This window comes from Lasioglossum baleicum, chromosome 9 (assembly GCF_051020765.1).
Source record: "Lasioglossum baleicum chromosome 9, iyLasBale1, whole genome shotgun sequence".
NCBI classification, from domain to species: domain Eukaryota; kingdom Metazoa; phylum Arthropoda; class Insecta; order Hymenoptera; family Halictidae; genus Lasioglossum; species Lasioglossum baleicum.
Genome location: NC_134937.1, coordinates 17157988 through 17182145, shown reverse-complemented (window position 1 = coordinate 17182145; position 24158 = coordinate 17157988). Strand labels below are relative to the sequence as shown.

The 24158-nt window shown below is 35.0% G+C and overlaps 3 protein-coding genes across 7 annotated transcripts; 1 reads left to right on the top strand and 2 right to left on the bottom strand.

Moving 5' to 3' along the window:
• Positions 1 to 1494: 1494 nt before the first annotated feature.
• Positions 1495 to 16272, bottom strand: Erf1 (eukaryotic release factor 1). Of its 4 annotated transcripts, none has more exons than XR_013009584.1 (12): positions 16020 to 16272; positions 15659 to 15873; positions 14315 to 14490; positions 14033 to 14160; positions 12789 to 12939; positions 11775 to 11965; positions 11573 to 11702; positions 11273 to 11493; positions 11044 to 11191; positions 10519 to 10629; positions 5887 to 10451; positions 1495 to 4900 (listed from the first exon to the last, which is right to left on the bottom strand). XR_013009584.1 is itself a non-coding variant. In XM_076430208.1 (12 exons), the coding sequence occupies exons 2-10, from the start codon at positions 15742 to 15744 to the stop codon at positions 10550 to 10552; spliced, it is 1311 nt and encodes a 436-aa protein (XP_076286323.1). In that variant the 5' UTR covers positions 15745 to 15873; positions 16020 to 16271; the 3' UTR covers positions 1495 to 4900; positions 5887 to 5903; positions 10519 to 10549. The 4 variants fall into 4 exon arrangements, 3 of the variants coding, with proteins under 3 accessions (XP_076286323.1, XP_076286324.1, XP_076286322.1); XM_076430208.1 differs by having other exon boundaries at positions 5887 to 5903; positions 16020 to 16271; XM_076430209.1 differs by lacking the exon at positions 5887 to 10451.
• A 1127-nt stretch (positions 16273 to 17399) lies between these two features.
• On the top strand, positions 17400 to 21193 carry Rangap (Ran GTPase activating protein). Its single transcript, XM_076430185.1, has 5 exons — positions 17400 to 18264; positions 18405 to 18824; positions 18897 to 19687; positions 19758 to 19985; positions 20071 to 21193. Exons 1-5 carry the CDS (start codon positions 18147 to 18149, stop codon positions 20287 to 20289), a joined length of 1776 nt encoding a protein of 591 aa, XP_076286300.1. The 5' UTR covers positions 17400 to 18146; the 3' UTR covers positions 20290 to 21193.
• Positions 20305 to 24113, bottom strand: LOC143211981 (phosphatidylserine lipase ABHD16A). Of its 2 annotated transcripts, none has more exons than XM_076430188.1 (12): positions 24069 to 24113; positions 23673 to 23813; positions 23547 to 23600; positions 23017 to 23327; positions 22762 to 22946; positions 22581 to 22695; positions 22362 to 22497; positions 21961 to 22125; positions 21709 to 21836; positions 21435 to 21631; positions 21199 to 21350; positions 20305 to 21131 (listed from the first exon to the last, which is right to left on the bottom strand). In XM_076430188.1, the coding sequence occupies exons 1-12, from the start codon at positions 24096 to 24098 to the stop codon at positions 21027 to 21029; spliced, it is 1719 nt and encodes a 572-aa protein (XP_076286303.1). In that variant the 5' UTR covers positions 24099 to 24113; the 3' UTR covers positions 20305 to 21026. The 2 variants fall into 2 exon arrangements, with proteins under 2 accessions (XP_076286303.1, XP_076286304.1); XM_076430189.1 differs by having other exon boundaries at positions 23547 to 23597.
• Positions 24114 to 24158: the final 45 nt, after the last annotated feature.

Below are 24158 nucleotides of genomic sequence, written 5' to 3'. Positions count from 1 at the left end.
TCGACACTAGATGGACGGAACTTTCCAATTAACCTAATATTAAACATTTATAATTATTCATTTTTAAAATGCTCCGTGGGAGCATATGTTTTGTATATTTCCGGGCCCTAATAGCAACTTATTTGCATGAGAAACATAGATTGTATTTTTCACTTACTCATTATTCTTCATATTAACTCTATTCAGATTCTATAATTAAACTTTGACACTAACGACATGTTCATTTTCTTTCGTATAAATTTCAAGTAATGCGCGCGTGAAAAAAGGGGGATTAGAAATAATGTTCAGTTTTAAGGTGGAATACTAGCATGGTTTTAAACTACAGATCATCAAGTCTCTCTTATAAAAAGAAAAATCTTAAAAGGGATTTCGTATGTCGAAATAATTACAAAAATATATATAAAGATGGCAATAAATTTCTTTTGTACATTGACGAATATATATGATTTAATAGCAAAGACAACTATATCGACTAATTAATAACGTATAGAGACGTATCTTTTTCCAAGATGATAATTTCAATGTCGATAACAAGAATTTTTATATATGGACTTTCTCATGGTTATTATGTACATTATTTCAATATCCCTTTTTATCACCTCACAGAACATTATTGTTTTAAAATAGAAGTTGAATCTGAAAGTGCGTCCAGCTCCAAACTGCAGAACTTGAAATCCATAATTCTACAGTATCCTCTTCGCACTAAGTTCTGTGTATATTTTAGAACATAGCTGACGTGTTTAACTACGCGTATAACCCAGTAAGCAAACATGCTCGATTTTGGACAGCACAAGTTGAGGGCAGAATAAAGGCAGCTCGGCCCTTCCTTTAAGAGGGCAGCATAGTCACACTAAGGGAACGCGCACAGTGGACCGACCCGTTTCAACCGACGACCGGCGTTGTGTCTCATTTTCGCACGCTTGAAAAAAAGAGACAGATGCGTCAAACATCGGACGAAAACGGGTCCACTGTGCGCGTTCCCTAATGTGGCGGACGTCGGATAATATCCCTTGTGTAGTTAACCAAAACCCAGTAAGTATAAATGCTAGATTCGGGCCATGGCACATAAGCTCGCGTGGGCTCGTATTGTTGCCTCGGCACCATCCCGGCAGAATCCTGGCCGCTCGGTCCATTTTAAGAGGGCAGCAGTGCCGGCCTGGTGCCGAGGGCAGAATACGAGCCCATGCTAGCTTTGCTGCCATGGCCAGAATCGAGCCAGCGTGTGCTTCGAGCGACGTTCGGCCACTACGACAGGCCTGGTTGACTGGGAATGTATAGATTATTTAAAACCTTTCTATATTTAACATGTTTGCACAAATTCACAAAGTGAAGAATGGACATTCAGATAAATTTTAATTAACATATTGTTGAAAGAAATACTGTGGGTACCCGATTGACTACACAAGCATCGTACAATTGCAGGCTGTGCTCGATGTCCGCTCGAGGCAGGCCCAGCTGACTGGGTAATACATATACAAAATATGAGGTATTAAATTCGTACGTTGAAGAAGTTTAATTAATCAAAATTTTGTAACAATCAGATCTTTGTATTGCCTTCTCGGATATAAATAAGTAGTTCTTGACGAAAGAAAAATATTTTGGTAGTGCAATACATGAGATACAAACTAGCAAAAAAGAGGAAGAGAAAGTTATGAATTTGTTAGCATATTATACAACTATGCTTATTGAAGAGATCATAGGTAAGCCATAATCTAAGTACGTCATTGACACGTTTAAATAAAATGTAATGGACGACGTCGTGAGACAAACGAAAATGAAAGATGAATACATAGATTACAAGGCTTATCCTAGTCTCCCTCGAAGTGTTGTTTATCGTGTTCTTACAGAACTAGGACTTGCGTACTTAAAACAAGCTTCTGTTAAGCAGAAGAAATAATCGCACCGACATAGTAATAAATAATTACCTATAGATACCTATTGAAAGAATGTTTACATATAAAAGTTCCAAGAAACATTAAGCCGACATTTAACACATCAGTTTCAGAAAGACAATACACAGATACAATACTTTTTAAAACCATGATTCGGAATTCGTTGTGCACATACCATAAATAAGCTGGATCATCTGTTCCTGAACGTTCTATTTTGATGAAGTTTTATCCGTAAAGCTTTGCTCCCTTCATGCCGCTAGGTGAAACGGTATAAATAATATCTATGTGTACTATCAATTAACAAATGAATAGTTTGACCAAAGGAGTTCACAACACTCACATGAATCTTCTTTTATACTATACAGTATACAGCGATATTTCATAAAAGATACTTCACCAAAATTGCACGTTTCATTCTTCTCACACTTATACATACATATTATTGTTTATTACAAAGGCATCATATGAATAAGCCAGTTAAATTAACAGTGTTAAAATAATTTTGTAACATTTTCTTTGTGTTCTCTTTCTTCTTCTGGTTTCGAGTAACTGCCACGTAAATATTGCAGAAGATATTATTTCCTTTTCGCTAATAGAGTGCACCATTTGTAACAATCAAAAGATATCTTGATACACATGCGAAGCGTTTCTTATATACATTTGTGAGTGTACAAAATATAAGAGTCGGGGACCAGCGAAGTTAATATAGATTACGAAAATTATCTCTTATGTTTATGTATATGTGTATCACTCGATCAGACGGAAAGATTTTATTTTTTTCCGGGATATTACACGACCTTAACTTATGTCTAAGGCAACAGTGCCATTAAAAATTTAAGTTTATGTACAGAACTCTTTATTATTCATATGAATTTAGTAATCGGTATAGAATGCATGGATACGCAACTTCAAGTTTATAATAATCAGTTTATTACAGCTTATTTGTGATTGTGTCTGAACAAAAATAACGCTACATCTTCGCCGTTAGAGTGCTCTGTTCTTTTAGCTTCTATATTTTTTCCACCCTAAAATTCACGATATAATGACAAACATAAATTTTCTGTAAAATCATGATGTTTTAAACCAGGTCTGGGCAACGCTGGCCCGCGGGACAGATGTGGCTGCTTCTCCTTTTCACCTGCTCGACGAGTCAATCCCCACCGCGTCCATTCCGACTCTTCCTTCATTTTTGCTCACCACTTCTACGTGTAAATGTACATAAGATCCTTGCTGGAACCGACACCAACGATATTTACTGACTCCTTTAACCCTTTGCACTCGAAGCTATTTTAACTCGAAAATTAAACATTTCTTCCGACCTAGAATATTTCAATTCCCTATGATTTTTTAAACTTTATGGATATGAAATTGGTATAGTACCTCATACAACACCAGTGTCGCTAGCTCAAGGAAATCGAGGAGAATACAGTGATAACCAGACCAGTATACACGGCACTGGCACTTTTCCTAAAAGGAAAAGTGGAAAAAACGGTTTCGGTTGTTTCTGGCAACACTGCACAACTGATTGCCTAACGTGCGGCGACGCATATGCGGTGTTTATAACGTGCGGCGCCGCAACTACGGTTCAAACAAATGTGCAGCGCCTATTGAATCCATAGTATTTCAGACTGTAATTCCGGCCCCGCACGGTCGCCGTACGTTAGAAAAACGGATGTGCGTAGCGGGCCTAAATGTTTAGTAATTGATTAGATATTACATAAATAATGAAGAATAATGGTTTTTAGTGTCACCTCAGAGCTACCATTCGAGTGCCAAGGGTTAATTTTTACGATAGAGACGATTCAGGTACAGGTAAAGAATTCGCAGAGTCGAGAGAATGGTCCCTATCATAAAAATTAAAGGAATCGGCTGGGTGTACATACCCAGTCAGCCAGGCCTGCCTCGAGTAGATTCCGAGCACAGCCTGCAATTGTACGATGCCAGCAGATGGTGAGCATTACGCTGTCAGAACGCGCTCGGAGCTGACGATGCTCGGAATATGCTCGATTTAGGACAGCGCACCCTCCCAGCATAAAGCGATATTTATTCGGACGCAGAAGTATGATTTATGCTGGCAGGGTGTGTCGGCAGAAGCAGTGGGCAGATGTTCGGGCAGTACTTCCCTCAAATGTGCCCTCGTTTAACAGGGCAGCACGGTCGCACTAATGCGGCGAATGGAGTTATACCCAGGAGGTACCTCGTCTGTGGCGCTAATATTAGTGCGACGCAGAATCAGAATTGAGGGCAGTACTGTCCGAACATCTGCCCGCTCTTTCTGCCAGCAGAAAGCAATACTTCTGCGGACACAGATGCCCGTCCAAAATCGAGCATTTTGCTTACTAGGTATACACGTAGTAGTGTGAGCAAAATGAAGGTAGAGTCGGTGTGTACGTGGTGGGGACTGATTCGCTGACCAGACGAAGAGGAGAAACAACCGTATCTGTTCCGCGAGCCGGCGTTGCCCTGGCCTGTTTTAAATCATGTACTGTACAAACGTATTCGGCACAATAGCGCGTGTAATTATTGAAGTAAATCCATGTGAATAATTAAAGACTATAATTGTAATACAAGGTAATGTTGTGTGAGAATAGGCAGGTATCAAGCTGGCTTAATTAACTGTCACAGTCTTCGAGTTGCCTTTATTTTCATGGACATGGATTATCGGCGCGCCGCATCTTGTGCTTAAATGAATTCTAATGAATAATTTCATGATGTATGTATGCGTGTGTGTATTATTGTGTGTGTGTGTGTGTGTGTGTCAAGTGTGCATCTATCTTCGCGTGTACATATATTTGTGTCCGTATGTGTGTCTGCTGCGGATGTCTGTATTACACATGTTGTTGCATCGTGTGTTAATTTATCAGGGGAGAACATATACGGATGTTTTCTTCGGAGGCTAAAAGAACTGTTTGTTGTTGCACAGATTTAATAGTCGTCCAGATCAAAACTATCAACCTCAACATCCTCCAGCTGCATACTCTGGAAGTCCACTTTGTACCGCAATATACCTGCAAAATACATATTTGAAAATACTGCTTTAGTGGACGAGATATTACTGTTTCGATTATTTAATCTATAATCAATGAACACAAGAAAAAAAATCAAAATATTGTAACAATATATTACAGATGACACTATAGGACGGACAAGTTTTTTCTGTAGAAACGAATAATAACGTAGAATTTATGATTGTTTGTATAAATATAATGTCAAATAGCTTCGGTATAATAAATGATCATGCATGAGATATCGCTTACAGTGTCTTTCAATATTCGAAATGCAATCTGTTCATTTTCAGATTTGACGAGCATACGCGCGCGCGCGTTTTAGGAAAAGATCTAAATCTAAATGAAACTCGGCGGTCGTACATATTTGTGAAAAACACTGTCGTTAAAAACAATGCATACATTTATGCAATGCAGTTAAACAAAAAGTAAATGGTTGCTATCGCAACACAAAATCACACATAGAGATATAAATATATAGTTAATAATATTGTAAGACTAAATGAATGTTATACATGTAATGAGTGTCATAATTTCAAAGTCATAGTCAAAGAAAGTTTGTAAAATTTATTCGCACGACAAGCAATAGGTTCTAATCTGGATAAAAAAATTACTACAGAGAAAAAAATTAATGTTCTTATAAGGAAGGAATAAGTATGCGATAATAAAATACTATTCGAGTAAAATAATGTCGATATGTTTCAATATAAAATATATTACTTTTCTAGATATTTTTTAGCATTTTTACTATAAGAAAAATAGACGATAGAAAGTTCGGTATTGGAACATAAGTAACTAGATGTTAATAATAAATTGGAGAACACTATGTTAGCGAAATAAAATGATTGTTCGTATATACAATGTATAACATTCTAAAGCACAAATAATAAATTTAATGATTTAAAAAATGCAGTAGAAAGGCTTAATATAGACTCAAGTTCACTGCTTCTTCTTGTCACCACTAAATTAGTAGGAAGCAATTACTATACCTTTCCCAATATGCAAGCTAATAAAAACAAACCATCAATTAGAACTTATGCTTGACCAAATACACTATAAAGCCTAGCTACTTGTTAGGCAAACATTTATTATAGTCAGTTACTGATTATATATCCATCACCAAAAACTGTTGTATTCCATATTTAGCTTTGTCATAATTGCGTGCACACAAGTGCGTAAAATTTTACTAATTTACACGAACTTTTGAAAAACAGAAAAGCATAGCCTTTCCTTTGGTGATGAAATTACTATTTGCCTATTGCGTAGCATGCAGCAAGCAATAATTATTCTTGTACTTTTAAATAAGCGGTAATAAAAAGCATTCACAAATAAAAATAATCTAGATACGCAATTTGAAGAAATATTTTCTAATTCTGTTACGAAATGTGAGATTATGAATTTTTTTATATGAGAGATATTAAATTATATAATGTAATGTTTGCTAGATTACAAAAGTGACATAAGTATATGCATATTAAATACATATTGTTCGAAAGATTCATCGATATACGAAATAATACGAATTATAATCTTTATGCATTTATGAAGAAATTGAAATAATATTTTAAAAATATTTGAAAAATTCAAGAATGCTGTGATGTTGTTTCTAATGTAACAAAGTCGTTAAGGGATAAAATCAATTTTTATATTATTTCTGCTTTCCACAATCAATGAGAAACATTTTTATTTTGCATAGTGATCTACAGTCTAGCAATGACATAAGAATCGATGCTATGAAGTAAAAAAAACAGTTTTAGATTATTGTAATAGTTTTAGATTATAAAAACGACTTGATATTTTGAAATGTTTCACTTAGATCACTTTCGTAGTAGTTAACACACGTATCGCGTGTACTTAATATTTAGAAGATAATTTATTTGTTAGGAGTTTAAAAATATATTAGACGTATTATTAAATACAATGACTCAAAGAATATATACATAAATAAATAGATACTTTGATAAGTGCCTACTCGAATAACAAACAATAAATATACATAAAATGTTGGGGAAAAATATGACGAAGTAGAAGTAAATGTTTTATAAAACGAGTAAATATATATGTTTAACATACAATAACAAAATGATGTTCGAGAATGAATGGTAAAACTTTTCAGCATTGAGTGTATAAATACTAAGAAGCTTTACATGCAAATGACAACAAATTTCCAAGATAGGTACGTCTACGGCAGAATGAAATAAGAATCAGTGGTTTTTCTATTATGTCGAAAATCAGATATATATATATATATACGTATTTTTCATATATACGGTCTAAATATGTATTTGGTTCATATGTCTGAGTATACGAAGATACGTTATACATATAGAACACTACGAATTTCTATCAAATAATTTCTTCGTTTTGATTAATAAGCATGATCGCAACTATTGGTACAGATTACGATATATCACTCTAATACACCAAATGTCTATACTTTTATAAAGCCTTAAAATTACTTATACTAATAATAACTTTCGAACGAAAGAATAACTTGCGATGTAGTCGACTTTGAATTTATACGTGACAAATCGAAAGTGTAAAATGAGAATAATGTATTTATTCAATTAAACAGAACTGCAGTAAATCTTCTATAAACCCAAAAAGGCTGTACACGATAAACGCAAAAAAATATCCCCTCCACTGTAGTAATCTGATCTCGGCTCGGGCACATCGGTGTGAACCACTACTAATGCAACGCGGAGAGTCGCAGTCGTCGGCACAGTTCAAAGGCCCGTGCGTCCTCACAATGTAACACCAATATAAAATCTTTTTTATTATTACTTATTTTTTAATGTAACTTTCACTAATATATTTGTGGCATTATCTGATTAAAATAAGACCAAACACGATATAATTTCAACTGTATTTAGTGGTTTAATTGACGATGAACGTTCCGGGCGCAAGGTAGGACAGCGTATGGGAAGAAAGAGACCCGGTCTCTCTTTACACGCGCTGTCCTTCTCTACCTTCGGCTCGGCTTTTGAAGCTCAAAAAAATAGTGTTCCGTCTACGATAAATGCAAACGAATCCCCCCGAGGCTTTTGTGTTTACAGAGGATATACTGTATTTTTGTTCTATGCTGACTATGTATTGCACCTATATCCTTAACTTTGTTTGCTAATCATGTAATATACAGGGTGTACCAGATAAAGTGTTACAAGTTTTCTCGGAATTTAATGAAGTTATAGACTTAATTTTATTTTTTGAAATTAAATGGTTAAATGGGACCCAACATTTTTTTAAATGGAACGTATTATTGAACGTATTATTTTCTCTGCAATTCCTACAACTTGAAATTTTTCTCACATTGTGTAGCAAACGAATTGTTCTAACTTCTGAAAAAAGTTCAAATCGTATGGTCTACTATTATAAAAGAATAAAAATTTTAGTGGGAGTCACTGTACAATACTGTACATTCAACTTGGTAATGCGAGGACGAAGAAAGATGACTTACAAAGTGCTTAGAAGTCCAAGGACATCATTTTGAACATTTAATAAAATGTAGTATGTGATAATATTATTATATTTTTCGTTTCTTTAACGTTTCAATTTACAACAAATCATTCGTTTTAATTAGACTGCGGATCTTTATGCATTTATGGCTTCTGAATTTAGTCAAATTTTGATATACAGTTGGTGTACAAAGTATTCGTACACCTTTTAGAAACGAATAACTTTTTCAAAATTGGACCCAACAGCTTGAGTTTTTTTAGACGTTAGAAGGATTGGTTGACTAGCTAATGTGTAAATAATTTTTTTTTAAATTGCTATTGGTCGCAATTGCTGAGGGAAAAGTAAAGGTCACGATTTCTACATTTTTTATCTGCGCCTGTAATGAAAATTTAAAACATGTATTTTGTAAATCTAAGTCAGTTATGTACACGTACAAAGTTTTATTGAAATCGGTTGACACATAAAAAGGCTATGGGCATTGTAAGACGTAAAAATCTTAAAATTTTGGGTATGCGATTCATTTAAATCGCAGATTCTTACAATTTTCGTTATTTTCAATTAATTATATTTCAAAACAACCTTGATCGATTTCGATGAAACTTTGAACATGTATATAACTTACTTAGATTCACAAAATACGTGTTTTAAATTTTCATTATTCATTTTTTCCTCCGCAATTGTGACTAATAACAATTTAAAAAAGGAAATTGTTTACATATTAGCTAGCAAACCAATCCTTCTAACGACTGAAAAATAGCTCAAGCTGTTGGATCCAATTTTGAAAAAGTTATTCGTTTTTAAAAGGTGTACGAATACTTTGTGCACCGCACTGTGTATTTCAGAACTACAAAGGCTACTACCACTGAAAATAATTTTTAAATGCCTCGCCTTCAAAATCGTCTCGAGAAATAGCAAATTGCATAAACTTCTGCAGTCTAGTTATAACTCTGCTACTGAGTTTAATGAGAGGTATCGCAATAACGACAAATCAATAATACTTTCCATTTAAGAAAATGTTGGGGGCCTACCTTTATCCCCCGAAAAAATTTAATACATACTAAAATATTAGCCCTCCTTAACCATTTAATTTAAAAAAAAATTAATTCGACATCTTCATTAGTAGACAGCAGATCTTTATGCAAAATAAAAATTGTCTATCTGAATTGCAACATACTGGAATGAAATAGAAATTTATTTTCTGCCAAAATATATTTAATAGGTTAAAAATAATGTAACAGTATTTATAAATTCATCTAATGTTTTTAAATGCGTAAAATCCGCTGTCTTTCACAATTCATTGGATTGTGAGGGAACAGCTTGTAACACTTTACCGCGGTACACTCTGTATAATTCTTATGTATTACGAACGAACCTAATATTATGTAAGAATATAAAAGTGGCATATATTACAGATTATTTGAACTCACCACCTTCAAAATACAAAAATATTCCATATCCCATATATATACAAGATTTTCTGAACTTTTCGTACCACCAAGAAAAAAAGACAGCAAAGATTTTCAGGCCTTTTATTCGTGAAAATAAATATTATACCTCGGACTGTTCAACTAAACATATCTATATTCACATTCAAACTCATCAGAAGAAACGTATATACTACAGATCTGCACAGAAGTATTGGACTATACTATTAGTGAGAAACTCAACAGAAGAAATTGCAAATTTTTTTGGACAAATTTATCGTATAACACATAAGTATATTATCAAGTATATTTACGATATATTGTTGTGATAAATATTAACGATACAACACAGTTCGGTAATCACGATTATATGAAGAAGACATTAGAATCTCGGTTAGAAATATGGATTTCTTCGTGATGAGTATTATTAGTGTTGTTGCAGTATAACATTATGTTGTATTTGCATTGAAAATATAGACACATGATGTTTGATCAACTTACTAATTACCAACGAATGTACAAACGTGTGATAATTCATAAATTTTCATTACAGAATACATACAGTAATAGTAATATGTACAATTACTCGGTTCTTTCATTTTATATATATACAATATATATATATAATATACTAATAAGAAAAGTAAAATTCTCCTTGATAAATTTGTCCAGTTCTGAAAGTAATATATTCTATGATACACGAAATATAAACGAATGCACTCAAGACAGAGAAAGAGCTACCTGGTCAACTTTGAGTATTTCACAGATGAAATTAGTAATCATCGAGGTCAACATCATCAAGAGGCTCATCAGCCTGCAGTGACTGGAAATCAACTTTGTAGCGGAGGATTCCTATGCATCAAGATATACTCCATAATTAATAATAATGTTTCCAACCTTTTCTCAATACCATTTTTTTCAATATTATATGAACTCGTGTAATGTTTTGATTAAAACCTCTCTTGTAACTTTTCAACAGCACACTTTCTATTCGGACTACGGTTAGAATATGACACTTAACAACAAAGTAGTTCAAGAATAATCCCTAATTCTGAATTACACTTTACGAGATGTTAAAAAACATTTGTATATATACAATCGCTAAGTTGCACACGTTTAGTGAATAGTTAGTTAACGTGGAATCTGCCAGCTTTCTGTTAGTACACACATCGAATAGACGAATACAAATTATTGTTTCACATGTACGTTACTCTCAGTACAGTTAAAGTTAGTAACGTTACGGAATTAATAGAACTGTGAACTTACCTCCAATGCCGCCAAAACCTCTTACAAATTGTGAACCTTCTTGGGATTTGTCTGTAATAATTTCTAACGTGGCGCCGAAGCTCTTATAATTGTTTGCAAGCCACTCGAGTAGAGGTTGACACTCCACCAGTTCCAATTCTACCCCGCTCTGAATCACACATAAAATATTCAATATTATTTATTTATTACAAAATGTGTACTGGTATCCGAATCAAATTTTTCAACACACCTCTTTGTCAGTGAAATGAGTTTTGTCTTTTTCTTGTTCCGGTGTTAGATGCGAGACTTTCTCTTCCGCGTTTGTATGATTCTTTAAAACGTATCGTTGGATATCTAAGTTCTCCCAACAAATCAGGGTCTCCACACTGCCTAACTCGAGTGCTCTTAGTGTGTCTTCTACGCCGAAGCAATATTTTCCTGTGTCTTGTGAGATTTCGTCGAAATAACGACCTATACAATACGAAAAATATATCGTTAACATTCGAAAGAAACTGCTACCCATTGTTTACCATGGCAAGTATATAGTTACCAATTAATTTCTTTTCCTGGATGAATTTTACATTTTGTAAGGATTCTGCAGCTAATTCGATAGCCTGATTAAAACCATTCTCCCCGCCGTATGAAACATCTACTAATTTTATCACTTTTCCTTGCAACCTCTAAAAAGTGAAACACATAATTATATCTAATCTACATTAAAATTATATACTACGGTAATCGTATAAACTCACTGGATCAAACATATCGGATTGACTAAGTTCTGTTTTAAAATCTGCACTACCCGCTAAAATTAAACCGGCAATATTAGGTTTATCGTTACTAATGTAGAGTTGAGTTGCCACTTCTGCAACTTTTCGAACGTAGTTATGCCGTTTTTCCATACGTAACCGGGCGAAACGGAGCGCGGATTGACCACCTCTGCCTAAAATTGAATTTCACGAATTATCATAACGTCTTACGGGGGTAGACTCGTTTCTCGGATTGCGTCTTCTCATTTCTCGATAATGCATGCGATCGGGTTTTTCAGTAGTCAAAACGATACTGGAAACGAGACTACGACTTTAATATAATGTTAATAAAAGCAGTTTCTTTTACTCTATATTTAGGGTATTCCTTCTAACGCGACGCACGATTTTTCACCCACTTGCAGCCGTCTGACAAAAAGAAGTCTACAACAAGAGTTGTAGGGTATGGAGTGCACAATAGATATCAATAAAAAAAGTTTCGAAAATCGAAGTCACCTTAGGTTTTACAAACAGGAACACATTTTTTTTACCATACTTAGAGGACATTGAGACGAATTTAAAACACTTATTGCGTGATATTTTTACTAACATATTACTCGATTTACAGTAGTGGAAATGTGAAATATTTAGCTTTTCCTCTTATTCGTCTTTAAGATAGTGCAAACATTATTTGTTAGCGAACAAGTTACGAAAAGCTAAATATTTCACATTTCCACTACTGTAAGTCGAGTAATATGTTAGTAAAAATATCATGTAATATATGTTTTGAATTCATCTCGATGTCCTCTAAATATGGTAAAAAAATGTGTTCTTATTTGTCAAACCATAAAAAAAACTATTATAAATTTTTTGACTGAAATCTATTGTGCACTCCATACCCTGCAACTCTTGTCGTCAACTTTTTTTGTCAGATGGCTGCAAGTGGGTGAAAAATCGCGTGTCGCGTTAGACGGAACAACCGATATAAATAGTGAAAAATTTTACTAATTAATTATATACCATGCTTCTTTGGAAGATCTACAGTAAATTTGTGTAATACTTCACGAGTATTTCCTTGTAAAGTACCGAACAATGCCCCGTTACCATCCATTACTATGAAACCAAATTTGTTGTCGTCTGCAAGCAATGCTGTGAGAGCTTCGGTGTGGAACTGGAAAGTAGTAAAATATCCGTGTAAAATTTGGTTTATTACTTTGAACTACGATCAAAATCCTACGACAATTGTATACAGGGTCTACGCGTTAAGTTATGATCACCACTTTTTAGGCATTTCCGGTAGTGCAATTAAAAAATGTTTTAAACAAAAGTTTATCAATTACTTGGTGAGCTACAGGTTCGTATATTCTTAAATCTGAAAAAATGCTTTTTACGTAGAAAAGTGAAGGTCACCTTGACTTTTTTAAGTAGCACCATATGTTTTGGACGTCATAGGATTGTTGCTGACGTCGAGACGAATTCAACAGTGTATTATACTATAAGCTTGAAATGACCTCAAACAATAAGTATGGAAATTTTTCTTCAAAAAAGTTAAGATATCGAGCAGTATTATGGTTCGATTAAGTGACCATTTAAAATACCACACCAAACATTGACAACGTTTCTCTAGAAGGACAAATCCTATTTGGAAATCATTCTTTGTACAATCTTCCCGCCGTGCGTGCACTTTTTACACATTCATTGAAAACAGATAACACATCACAACTTTCTGTGATTGAAAACATACTCATCCTGAAAGATCAAATCATGACTACGATTTACCTACGACACAAGCAACAAACTGATGATTCTAAATCATACGCGATAAATACAAACATAATATGGGAAGCGACGAAAGTAAACATAAGCCGAGACGTCCTAATTATGTCGACAACGAAAAATTTAATACAAAGAGCGGAGTTCTGTATCATAGAAGATGTAACGCAGTTCGAACTGATGTAACTCGATTTATTTTGTAAGAAATAATTTTTCATTAAAATTACGTTTGAGAATTCGTCTCGACGTCAGCAACAATCCTATGACGTCCATAATATATGGTGCCATTTAAAAAAGTCAAGGTGACTTTTACTTTTTTACGTAAGCAGCATTTTTTCAGATTTACAAATATGCGAACATGTAGCTCACTGATAAACTTCTGTTAAAAACATTGTTTAATTGCACTACTGGAAATGCCAGAAAATGGTGATCATAACTTAACGCATAAACCCTGTATATTTATACGTATCGTCGTGTATAACAGACAGTACCTTATTATCGCAAAGGTAAAGAGATGTATTGATAGGTTTAAAAGGTTCAAAATCAATGTTGACTTTCTTTTCTTTTCCTTCTTCTGTCACGATGGTACCACAATATATAACCAAGCCATTCGGAGGCACTAAAATGGATAATAAACAGTTTATATAACCAAAGAGCATAATACGATTACTTCACAACTATACATATATGTTTAGTGTATAAAAAAAGATTTATAATTTCTTAACACAGAATATAGTTACGAAAAATTGTAACAATTCGATAAATATAATTACCTTTAGTATACAATTTTAACCTATGTTGGACTGATGTGATTGCACCCAGAACAGATAATCTATTTACACGTGATTTAATATTCGACGCCGTTCCAAACTCGTCTGCTAACATTTTGCTTACTCTGGATATTTGGTCTTTCGGTGGGATGATCAGTGAAATCATGCTTGTCCCATTCCTGTGAACAAACACATTTTTCTGTAATACTGGATAATTATAATAAATCATATTATATCATGCAAGGATCGCATTGTAAGTAAACAATACCATGCAGGATGTTTCCAAAGTTCTAGTCCTAGTTCTGCTATTTAATCTATACATGCGAATGAAACATACACATGTGTAAACGAGTCTTAATATGCTTACTAATTAAACATATCAGCTGCTTTTAATTGTCCCATTTAGCGGTTAGTAACATTAATTATTATGTATTTGGAGAAATGAAAAACCATTCTAAAGCCCATTTTCATTGTTTAAACAAATTGAAAACTTCTGACGAAGACGAAGACAGTCTAAGAAAACTGTCTTTATCTCGATGGAGGTTACGTTAAAAAATGTTGTATCAATTCTAAAGAAATGTAAACAAATGAGAAACTTGTAGAGAAACATAGCGGACTCGGTGTATGGGAAAGAGGAAGTTTTCGGGTGTGGAAATTCCATCTTTCTTAAGCGCGTACTCTAGGCAGTCAGGCCAAAGGACTGGTTGTAAAAGCGACGATTGCCAGAACCTAGGCTCGACCGTTGAAACGCCCTCAGCAGTGGAAGAAACTTTCTCCTTGCTCTCGAGGGATAGAGTATTTCTCCACTCGTTTTAATGGTTTTCATGTGTCACCGATTCGCCCACTAAAAAAGCTCCTTACCAGTTGGCAGAGAGCTAACAGCGTTCAATGAGAACACGCTTTGTTCTGCGCTCTGTACTATTGAGAGTAATGTTAGCCTCTCGTTGGCGTTTTCTCATCGAACAGTTATTAAACAGCTTAACTGCTAAAATTTAGTTACAAAACAAATTTCCAGAACTTTAGAAATATCCTTTGCAAATTATAGGAAAATATGCTTGCGTAAGGTTGTATTAGCAAATAACATAACACTGACAATGAGATAAAAAGCATATTTTTCGGATATGATGGAAAATAGAATAAAAAATAGAATTATAAAAGAAGCACAGACGTGTTTGTTGGAGATCGAATTTTGTATTTGACGGGATCACGTGAAATTCATTCTCAAAAGAAAAGGCGAGAAATCCGGTACTTTCGACTTACCACATAGACTTGAAAATATATGTTTGAATAGAAAATCGAACAGCTGATAACGAGAAGACGCATCAACGTAAATTTCGACCTACTTACCCTCTAGCCATTTCAAGACTTTTTATAAGTTTCTTGATTTTCCAGATTTCGACATTGCGGTCGGCGGAAGTCTCCTCGTTGGACATTGCTGCGCGTTCTGTCGCGTGGTCGTGGTTTACGGGTTCCTACCAAATGAATCTACCACCGCCGACGAAGAACGAGGTCCAGAAAGGTGGTTCGAGTGGCCGCGAGAGTTCGAATTCACGAATTTTTTCCTGAAATGAATGATCAATCCGTTTATCGATGCATCTGCTTCAATCCAGTTTATACCGGATTATGTCAGACAGAACGTGTTCGGAAACGAATTCTCGTTCTGCTTTACAGCGAAACGAAACTCTCTGGATCCTTGCTTTCCACTCACTCTCGTATCAGCGATGTCGGTGTTTGCCGCGATCCTAACGTTTTAAATGCAATTATTCTGACACAGCAGGTACCACGCGAATGCGAACCTCGGAATGCACACGTCGGCCATGCACAGCGAAACGTCAGTACTTCGGTGGACGTACTGTACCGTAGGTGACCGTAGGGTACAAAATGGGAAGCAAAAAGATTGAAGAGTTGGTGCGCGAGCAGCGCCAGCGCCAGCGCCTCGAGACTGGAGGCCGCCTTTCGTATTTTGTACACGAGCGCAGCCCAGTGATGCCAGTGCATGCCAGTGTGCCAGAATGAGCTGGAATGAGCGCCGAATGACGCTCATGTACTCTCCTCCTTACCCCTTCCACTATTCCATTCCAGCACCGTGCGCAGGCGCACACTCCACAGTCCCCATCGCGCACGTGCAACATGTCTCCCATTGCCCCCACTCATTCCTCGTTATCAGAGAGGGGGTACATCATTTCACCGTGACTCCCCGCATCTGGCATCACTGGCGCAGCCGCGTTTCCATTGGCTACCCATTGCGTGTGATGTCGCCCTAATCAAGAAGTCGTGTGGCGGATGTTGATAATGTCGATAATGCAGACAGATGTCGATAATGTAAATTCCATTGAAATATTGATTCATTGTAAATTTTGTAAAATAGTTTCGATTAATTTGTATATATGCATTTGTTTGTTAATATTCATTCGTTTGGTTTCCTACCAACGAATTTCTATTGAAGAAATAGATTTGAATAAACCTTCAAAGAAGGAACACGTTTGTTTATTTGAGCCAGTTGAGCACCGACGAGATAAGAGGACAGTGTGTCCAGACAGGGGTAATCGAAAAGGAATCGGGGGGAATACAAGTACCCCCTCTCTGATGACCAGAGTAATATGTGACACGTTGCGCGACGAGAATAGAGTGAGGCAGAGTGAGGCGAATGGAAGACACGTTGCGCGTGCGCGATAGGGACTGAACGGTGGAATAGGATAGTGGAAGGGGATAACGTGGAGGGGGAAATGAGGTTGCCGGCAACCTCATCTGGCCGCACTGTAAGAGGAAAACAAGGAAAAGCAGACCCGAGAGAAGACAGCTCCACAGCCTTCCTCAAGAACCTGGAAGCTGGAAGACATAAATTAGTCACCCCCGAACAAGAGGCCACTTATGAGGACATCGAACAGCGATTGAAACGCACGTGGCATGCTGCACACGAGCAACCTCTTTTTTTCCTTTTTTTACCTCTTTTTTTTCTTATTTCTTAGAATATGATTCCTATATCCCATTCGTGCTGTCAGCCTATTTTAGCTGTCAGCCCCGTCGAGATCCTGCCTGGGGCTCCAAAACCGAGTTGGTAATACAGGAAATGACAAGAAAAGGAGGCCATGTGGCCTCAGCAAAGATGGCCACCAAAATACATTGGGTGATAGGTCTATGTGGGTCTATCCTTATATCTCGTCGGTGCTACAGGTTCCGTACTGGTTCCGTACGTGTGCGTGTACATGTGCTACCCATCTATCACCAAACGTCAACGTTACAGAGATGCTAAGCAATGCTAAGTCGGCACACCTGTATAATATCTGATAATATCCTCCCACGCAAACTTAGGGGAGGAGACTACCCTTCGGATTGGACCTTACGACGCCCCACCATCGACGCATTCTGGAACCAGGGGTCCGATAAAAGGAACAGAGTAAAGGGCAGCACGGACTTTCTCTCGCAAAATTTCGTTGTGAACCATTGTCAACTGATCAACCTATTTGAAATACAGAGAAAGTTTATTTCCAAACTCTGTGGCATCGTAGGTCGTAGATGATCGTAGATCAAAACGAGCGACATAGATACGTCACTGCGAATGGCCATTCTGGGCGCGCATCGCGCATGCGCGAAAAATTCGTTCCCCATGCCCCATCCCCATTGGCCCATTGCAATATTCGTTGTTCGTTACCGCGTGCGTGACGCGTCTCATTTCTCATTGTATCAACATTACGAACGATTCTCGATGATGGCCTTTATCTCCCGCTAAAAACAAATTAATATTTATAGTACTGTTTGCTCCAAGGCATTGTGAAGGAATACAACGGAAGAATTTATTATTACGTAGTGCAGTTAAGTATAATCAAATTGAAATATGACACCGTTTAATTTAAGTGAGCTCGAAAGTCAACTGGAAAATGTTACTCAAAATTCTACCGGCACCGGTGTATCTTTCGCGAAGAGGTCACTCAAGCTTGATTCTGAAGTAGATGGTAAGAAATTTTAAGTGTTTCGATTTGTTTAATGTTTCATTTCTTTATACGTTTCGAAAGCTGTACGATACAAAATTACAATTATGTGAGCCTATATTAGGTTATCCAAGGTAGGCGTTAATTGTTTTATTATTTAACAGCGGTGGAAGTTGTGAATGCAATACGAGAATGCCCCAAATTAGAGTTTTTGGATTTAGAAGGTAACACTTTGGGGCCACTTGCTGCCAAAGCAGTGGCTAAGATATTGGAAGAAAAAGGTTCTTTTCTGAAACGCGCACTTTGGAAAGATATGTTCACTGGTCGTTTGAAGTCTGAAATACCAAAGGCCATTGAATTCCTTGGTTCTAGTCTATGCTCTGCCGGTACTCGTTTAATTGAATTAGATTTGAGCGATAATGCTTTTGGACCTATTGGTGTACAAGGATTAGCCTCATTTTTGACTTCCAATACATGTTATACTCTTCGTGAATTAAGGTTGAATAACAATGGGCTTGGAATATCAGGTGGTAATATGTTGGCGAAAGCATTGTCTGATTGCTATGAAAATAGCTGTAAAACAGGTAAGCTATTTTATTGACATGATAGTTTTAGAAAATATTAATCGATTAATAATTTACCATTTTTATCTGTAGGAGCGCCTCTAGCATTGAAGGTATTTGTAGCAGGCAGGAACAGATTAGAAAACGAGGGTGCAAAAGCATTGGCACAAGTTTTTCAGAAATTGACTAGTTTAGAGGAAGTTGTAATGCCCCAGAATGGTATTTATCATGTAGGCATTGCAGCACTTGCAACTGGATTATCAGCCAATCCAGGATTGAAGATTTTAAATTTAAATGATAATACAGTTGGTGTGAAAGGAGCTCAAGCTCTAGCTAAAGCATTACCAAATTTAAAAAATTTGGAACAGCTTAATTTAGGAGACTGTTTGATTAAAACACAAGGATGCATAATTCTTGCGGAGGCATTGGGAATCGAGGGTAACCATCCTTTACTGAAGGAAGTCAATTTCACTTCTAATGAAATTCGCACAGAGGGTGCTAATCCAATAGCTGTTGCTATGGCTGATAAAGAGTGCCTGATGAGTCTACAATTAGATGGCAATATGTTTGGAAATGAAGGACGAACTATATTGAGAGAATTGCTTACTATTTCTAAAAGAATTAATTCATTGGGCCCATTTGAGGAGGATGAAACGGATAATGATGAGGATGAAGACCAAGATGACAATACCGACAGTGCCAGTGAAGAAAATGAAGATAACGAGGAAGAGGAAGAGGAGGTTGCAGTTGAAAATGGCAATACAATACCAAATAATGTTACAGCATCAACAGTAACTGTTACACAGTTTTTAAAATCGCCAACGTATGACAAATTATTATTATCGAAAGAAGATATTGTGCAACATTTCATTGATCAGGCTAAAGTAAGCACCTATAACATTCGAATTATTTGATAATATTTTAATGACTTTTAAAAATACTTCTGTGTTTTAGAAAGTATCGGAAAAAGCTGATACATCTTCTGAGCAAATGTTCATAGAAGAATTCACAACTACAATTATGAAAGTATCATCTTTATGTTCGTGTGGCTATGTTGATGTTAGAATGAAAGCTCTAGTCATAACAAATTCTTTGTATTCAGAGTTATTTTCCTTTGCAAAGGAAAACGATCAGACGTCTATTTTGAATAATGCTTTATTAGTCAACTTAGGTTTAATTAAAGTGAGTATCTTTCAGGATGGATGTACCGTTGATTTCCATACTTGTTTTTAATACAAATCAAATTCAAATACATAATTAATTTCAGAGTGAAAACAAACAAAGTGGAAAAATTGATTGGGACTTGGAAGGTTGTTTTAAAGCATTGGAGACGATTATTTATAAGGATTACTTTTTGGATGATACTCGAAACACGTTGAAGCTGTTTCTGGATAAACCAATGCAAAATAAAAAGAAAGTTGTAGATTCGTGTCAGGAAGCGAAAGATTCGCTTTTACGAGCTTTAAATGGTTCGATGAATGCATAATAAATGTAACATACATTGGTTTGCAAAACATTGATATAAGGTATACCTATTTATTGTTACATACTTTGAAAGTTGTAAAACAGACATGGTTTTATACAGCCTTATAAAAAGAAATGGCTATATGTCATGCAATGTATACAGATTATTAATGGTTAAGTGTTCCGTGCGAAATTTATATTTTATAACAATTATTCACATAACACCTACACATCAATAGATTCAAATTAGTTACAAATGTTTGAAAATAAAAATGTTTTATTGACGTACCGCTAATTGTCACATTCTAATGAATAATGAAAACAAAATTTTTTAACATAACTATATGGTTTAATGATACACGTATTTTAATCAATTTTTTTGTCGTTGTAGATATCTAAATTTTTATAAACCTGCTTTTTAATTATTAAACGTGTACGAAGATTAGACTAGAATGTTCAAAGTAAATATAAAAATTACACTTATAAACTTGGAATACGAAACATAGTTTGGAATTCATATATAATAAATAACTTTTAACAGTAAAAACAAGATCAAATGCATTAATAGTTTTATGAGTTCCGTGAATATTTATTACGTGTTTAAAGAAACAGTGTAAATAAACTCATTTCGTACTTAATTTAAAACCTTGAGCCCTACATTATCGTAACTCTTGAAAGTGTCATCTAGTGTACAAATTAGAACTTTGAAAGAAAGTTCCCAATAATTAGATAATTATAACATCACGGAACTTTATTTCGCTATTTCACGGATGTTGTGGTTGTTGGATGCCATCCTGGATGAAATAAATCCACGGCTAATGGTGAACAATGTGTCGTTGGTTGATCTTTCATGTACATCATTGCCTAAAATATCAAATATATAAAATAATGTGTGCATCGAATAAAAAATTAAATTTATTTTTATACCTACAAGAAAGAGTGTAAGTTGTTGTTTTATTTTACAATGACAGTCTTGCCCAAGTGTAGAAGGATAATTTACAATACCGCCGGCTTGTTGTATATCTTCCGCGATTAATTCTAAGCACTGCTTTTCGTCAATCTCTACCATATCAATGATTGATTCTGAAACAAATTCAAAGGTATCATATTACATTGTCCTACACAAACATCAATTTGAGTAATAAACATGTTAATATTTTCTTTTACTTCTTGTAGCAACATCGGCGGACAAAAATCGTGTTAAAAGTTCTCCACACAGTGATTCGTTTAAGAACAGGTACGGATAGCGTATTATGAAAAGTTTTGTAAGCAACATGTTACCACGATTTCCTGCTAAAGAATTGCTAGGTGTGCATACTATTTCATCTTCTGTTCTTCTTATGATCAATACAGGACCTTTGTATCTGCAAAGAAACAGAATCATCTTACAGAATGATATTACTAAAGAAAACATTTTCATGGAATGCTATGATGTATGTACCTAATTAATTGTTCCGCGATATTTAGATTAAAATAATCCCTGATAATGTTCCGTACTATACCCTCTAATGAGGAGGACATTGTCATAATGGCTAGCGGAAGTACATCGTCGAATGTTGCGTCTAATACCTGGAATATGCGTTACTGCATTTTAACACAATTATTTTCGAAATATTTTATATTTTTTTACGATACAACTAATCTGTAGAGTATTTAAACAATAGTAAAAAAATATATATATATGTGATCTTACTAGAGATTTAATAGAAGGATAGTTCATTGCAGCCCAAGTGGCAGTATAACCACCGATACTCCAGCCATAAAGAATTATTTGTTCCTCGGGAAACCTTAAGTATTCGATTGCAAAACGCATTACACAATCGATAGCATTCTCTTCTTGCAGAGGATACGGGGCACCCTTTGTAGTCATTTTCATGTCTTACTGTTACAATTTTATAATCATAGTTTGGCCGAAGGAGAAGTCTTGCCATTACTTCAATTATAGTTAATATACATATATCATTGATATTAACTGCAACAATTGCCAAAATTTCACCTTTGCAATATTGGTGTATAAGAGTAACAGCAATTCTTCTCATCGGAGTATTACCATAAATGAAATGCAAAATATTTATTTGCAAAAACAACACTTACAGCACTGTTACCAAAGCCTGGATGATTCCATCCTAACACAGAATATCCTTTTTTTAATGGAGTAGATACAATGCCAGTCTCGTAAAAGCTGCAATTTCCTTCACATGTAATTACCAATATATGCCCTTCATTTGTTCTGCAGACAGGAAAATGAATTATTTCAAAATAATCTTTTGTGAAATGCAATTTTGGAAAAGAAGTTATTAGTGTTTATATTACTTGTTCCGCCTATCAACCAACATAGTGTCAATTTGATTGTTATCTGCTGATAACAGTTTGTATCTTTCCCCACCTTGCTTTATTAAATCTATTCGTCCTTTTAAAAGTGTAGAACCTATGATAGTAATGAACATTGTTATAGAATAGTAACGTAATGGCAAAATATATAGATTCAACTTACGAAATGCCCAGTTAATAACTGATATACTTCCAGGATATATCATTTTAATAGCAAAAGTATGAGCTACAATACACGATAATAATTTACAAGGTAATCTAAATACAAATTCTTTGTTAGTTTGCCTCTTTATACGACCACTGGATACTGCAATTTTTTCTAATGTTAGCTTCTCACGTGGCTTCTCCCTGAAAAATATTTAGAATTAGAAAAGAACTTTATCGAATTATTATTATTATAGTAAATCAAATATTTTACCTTTCCACCTCTGCAATTTTGAAATCTACAGGCCACGCCCAAAACTCAAATTCATATTTTTGAAGTTCCTGTTTATTTTCTGTGTTATATCGTGCATTCGCATCATTCAATGTTTTTAAAAATTTCAAGTATGTTGGATTGTTTGCTCTGGAGCAGCCACGTGCTGCCAAAGATGCAACTAAAATTATACCAGCTCCAGCTATAAATTTACATAGTAGATACACATTATCTGTTAAAGGATTGTTGCGTTGGTAAAAAAAGGTGGCAACTAATGGTATTGTGTATAGGCTTATGGACCAAATTGCTGCAAACTGAAAACAAACAAATTCAATAAGATTAACACGTGTTATTATATTATTTCCAAATAAATTAAATTTATTTTTATGTAAAATTAAAAGCAGACTTGTACATTACAACTGTCACTTGCAATCTCATAGTTGACGTTAACAGCTTAGTAGATGATTTAACTGATGTAGCATTAAACAATATTTAACTTAATCGAAATATTGTAATTCTTTGAAAATACTTACACAAATTACAATGTGATCGCTCCATCGTTCTATGCTCTTTGGCTCATATGACTTCTGAAATCAATTAAAAGATGCATAACCTAAATGCAACAACTAACGAATCCCGTATAAAGTATTTATACTTACGTCGACTAAACGACCGATCCACGTTATTTCATAAACTTTAAAAAGCCGAGGGCTAAATGTACATTTCCAAAGTGTACTAATGAAAGACATCTCGCATTGGTTTAAATAGAATTCTTCAAAAAAGCCTGCGTTTTGAATTACCTATGCAAAATACGATGTAAGAGCGACTTAACCGATCACTATGCTTGCATGACAAGAGAAAACGAACTATGAAGTTATCATCAATTAACGACGTAAACCGTTAAATATCAGTACAACAGGTTAAAGGAAAAAAGATCTGATTAACCTTTGGTCAGAATTAATGTCAATTCTACTAAAATGTGAAAACATCATTGCCGGGGAACAGTATAAAATAAAATAAATTTTGCGAACATTAAATATATACAACAACCATACTTTCAATAAATATTTGCTATGCCGCATCATAATTGTAAACAAAATATGCAAATAGAATCTTGTAGTCTGACAAAATCGCAGTTTTTATCT

Coding starts and splice junctions, on each gene's coding strand:
- Erf1 (XM_076430207.1), bottom strand. CDS start 15,744: ATGTCCAACGAGGAGACTTCCGCCGACCGCAATGTCGAAATCTGGAAA. Junction 14,161..14,314: donor GTTAAAATTGTATACTAAAG/GTAATTATATTT, acceptor TATCCATTTTAG/TGCCTCCGAATGGCTTGGTT. Junction 11,966..12,788: donor AGATCTTCCAAAGAAGCATG/GTATATAATTAA, acceptor ATTCAATTTTAG/GCAGAGGTGGTCAATCCGCG.
- Rangap (XM_076430185.1), top strand. CDS start 18,147: ATGACACCGTTTAATTTAAGTGAGCTCGAAAGTCAACTGGAAAATGTT. Junction 19,688..19,757: donor ATTTCATTGATCAGGCTAAA/GTAAGCACCTAT, acceptor TCTGTGTTTTAG/AAAGTATCGGAAAAAGCTGA. Junction 19,986..20,070: donor TCAACTTAGGTTTAATTAAA/GTGAGTATCTTT, acceptor AATTAATTTCAG/AGTGAAAACAAACAAAGTGG.
- LOC143211981 (XM_076430188.1), bottom strand. CDS start 24,098: ATGATGCGGCATAGCAAATATTTATTGAAA. Junction 23,814..24,068: donor ATAGCAAATATTTATTGAAA/GTATGGTTGTTG, acceptor TATTTTGCATAG/GTAATTCAAAACGCAGGCTT. Junction 22,498..22,580: donor TTGGTTGATAGGCGGAACAA/GTAATATAAACA, acceptor TCCTGTCTGCAG/AACAAATGAAGGGCATATAT.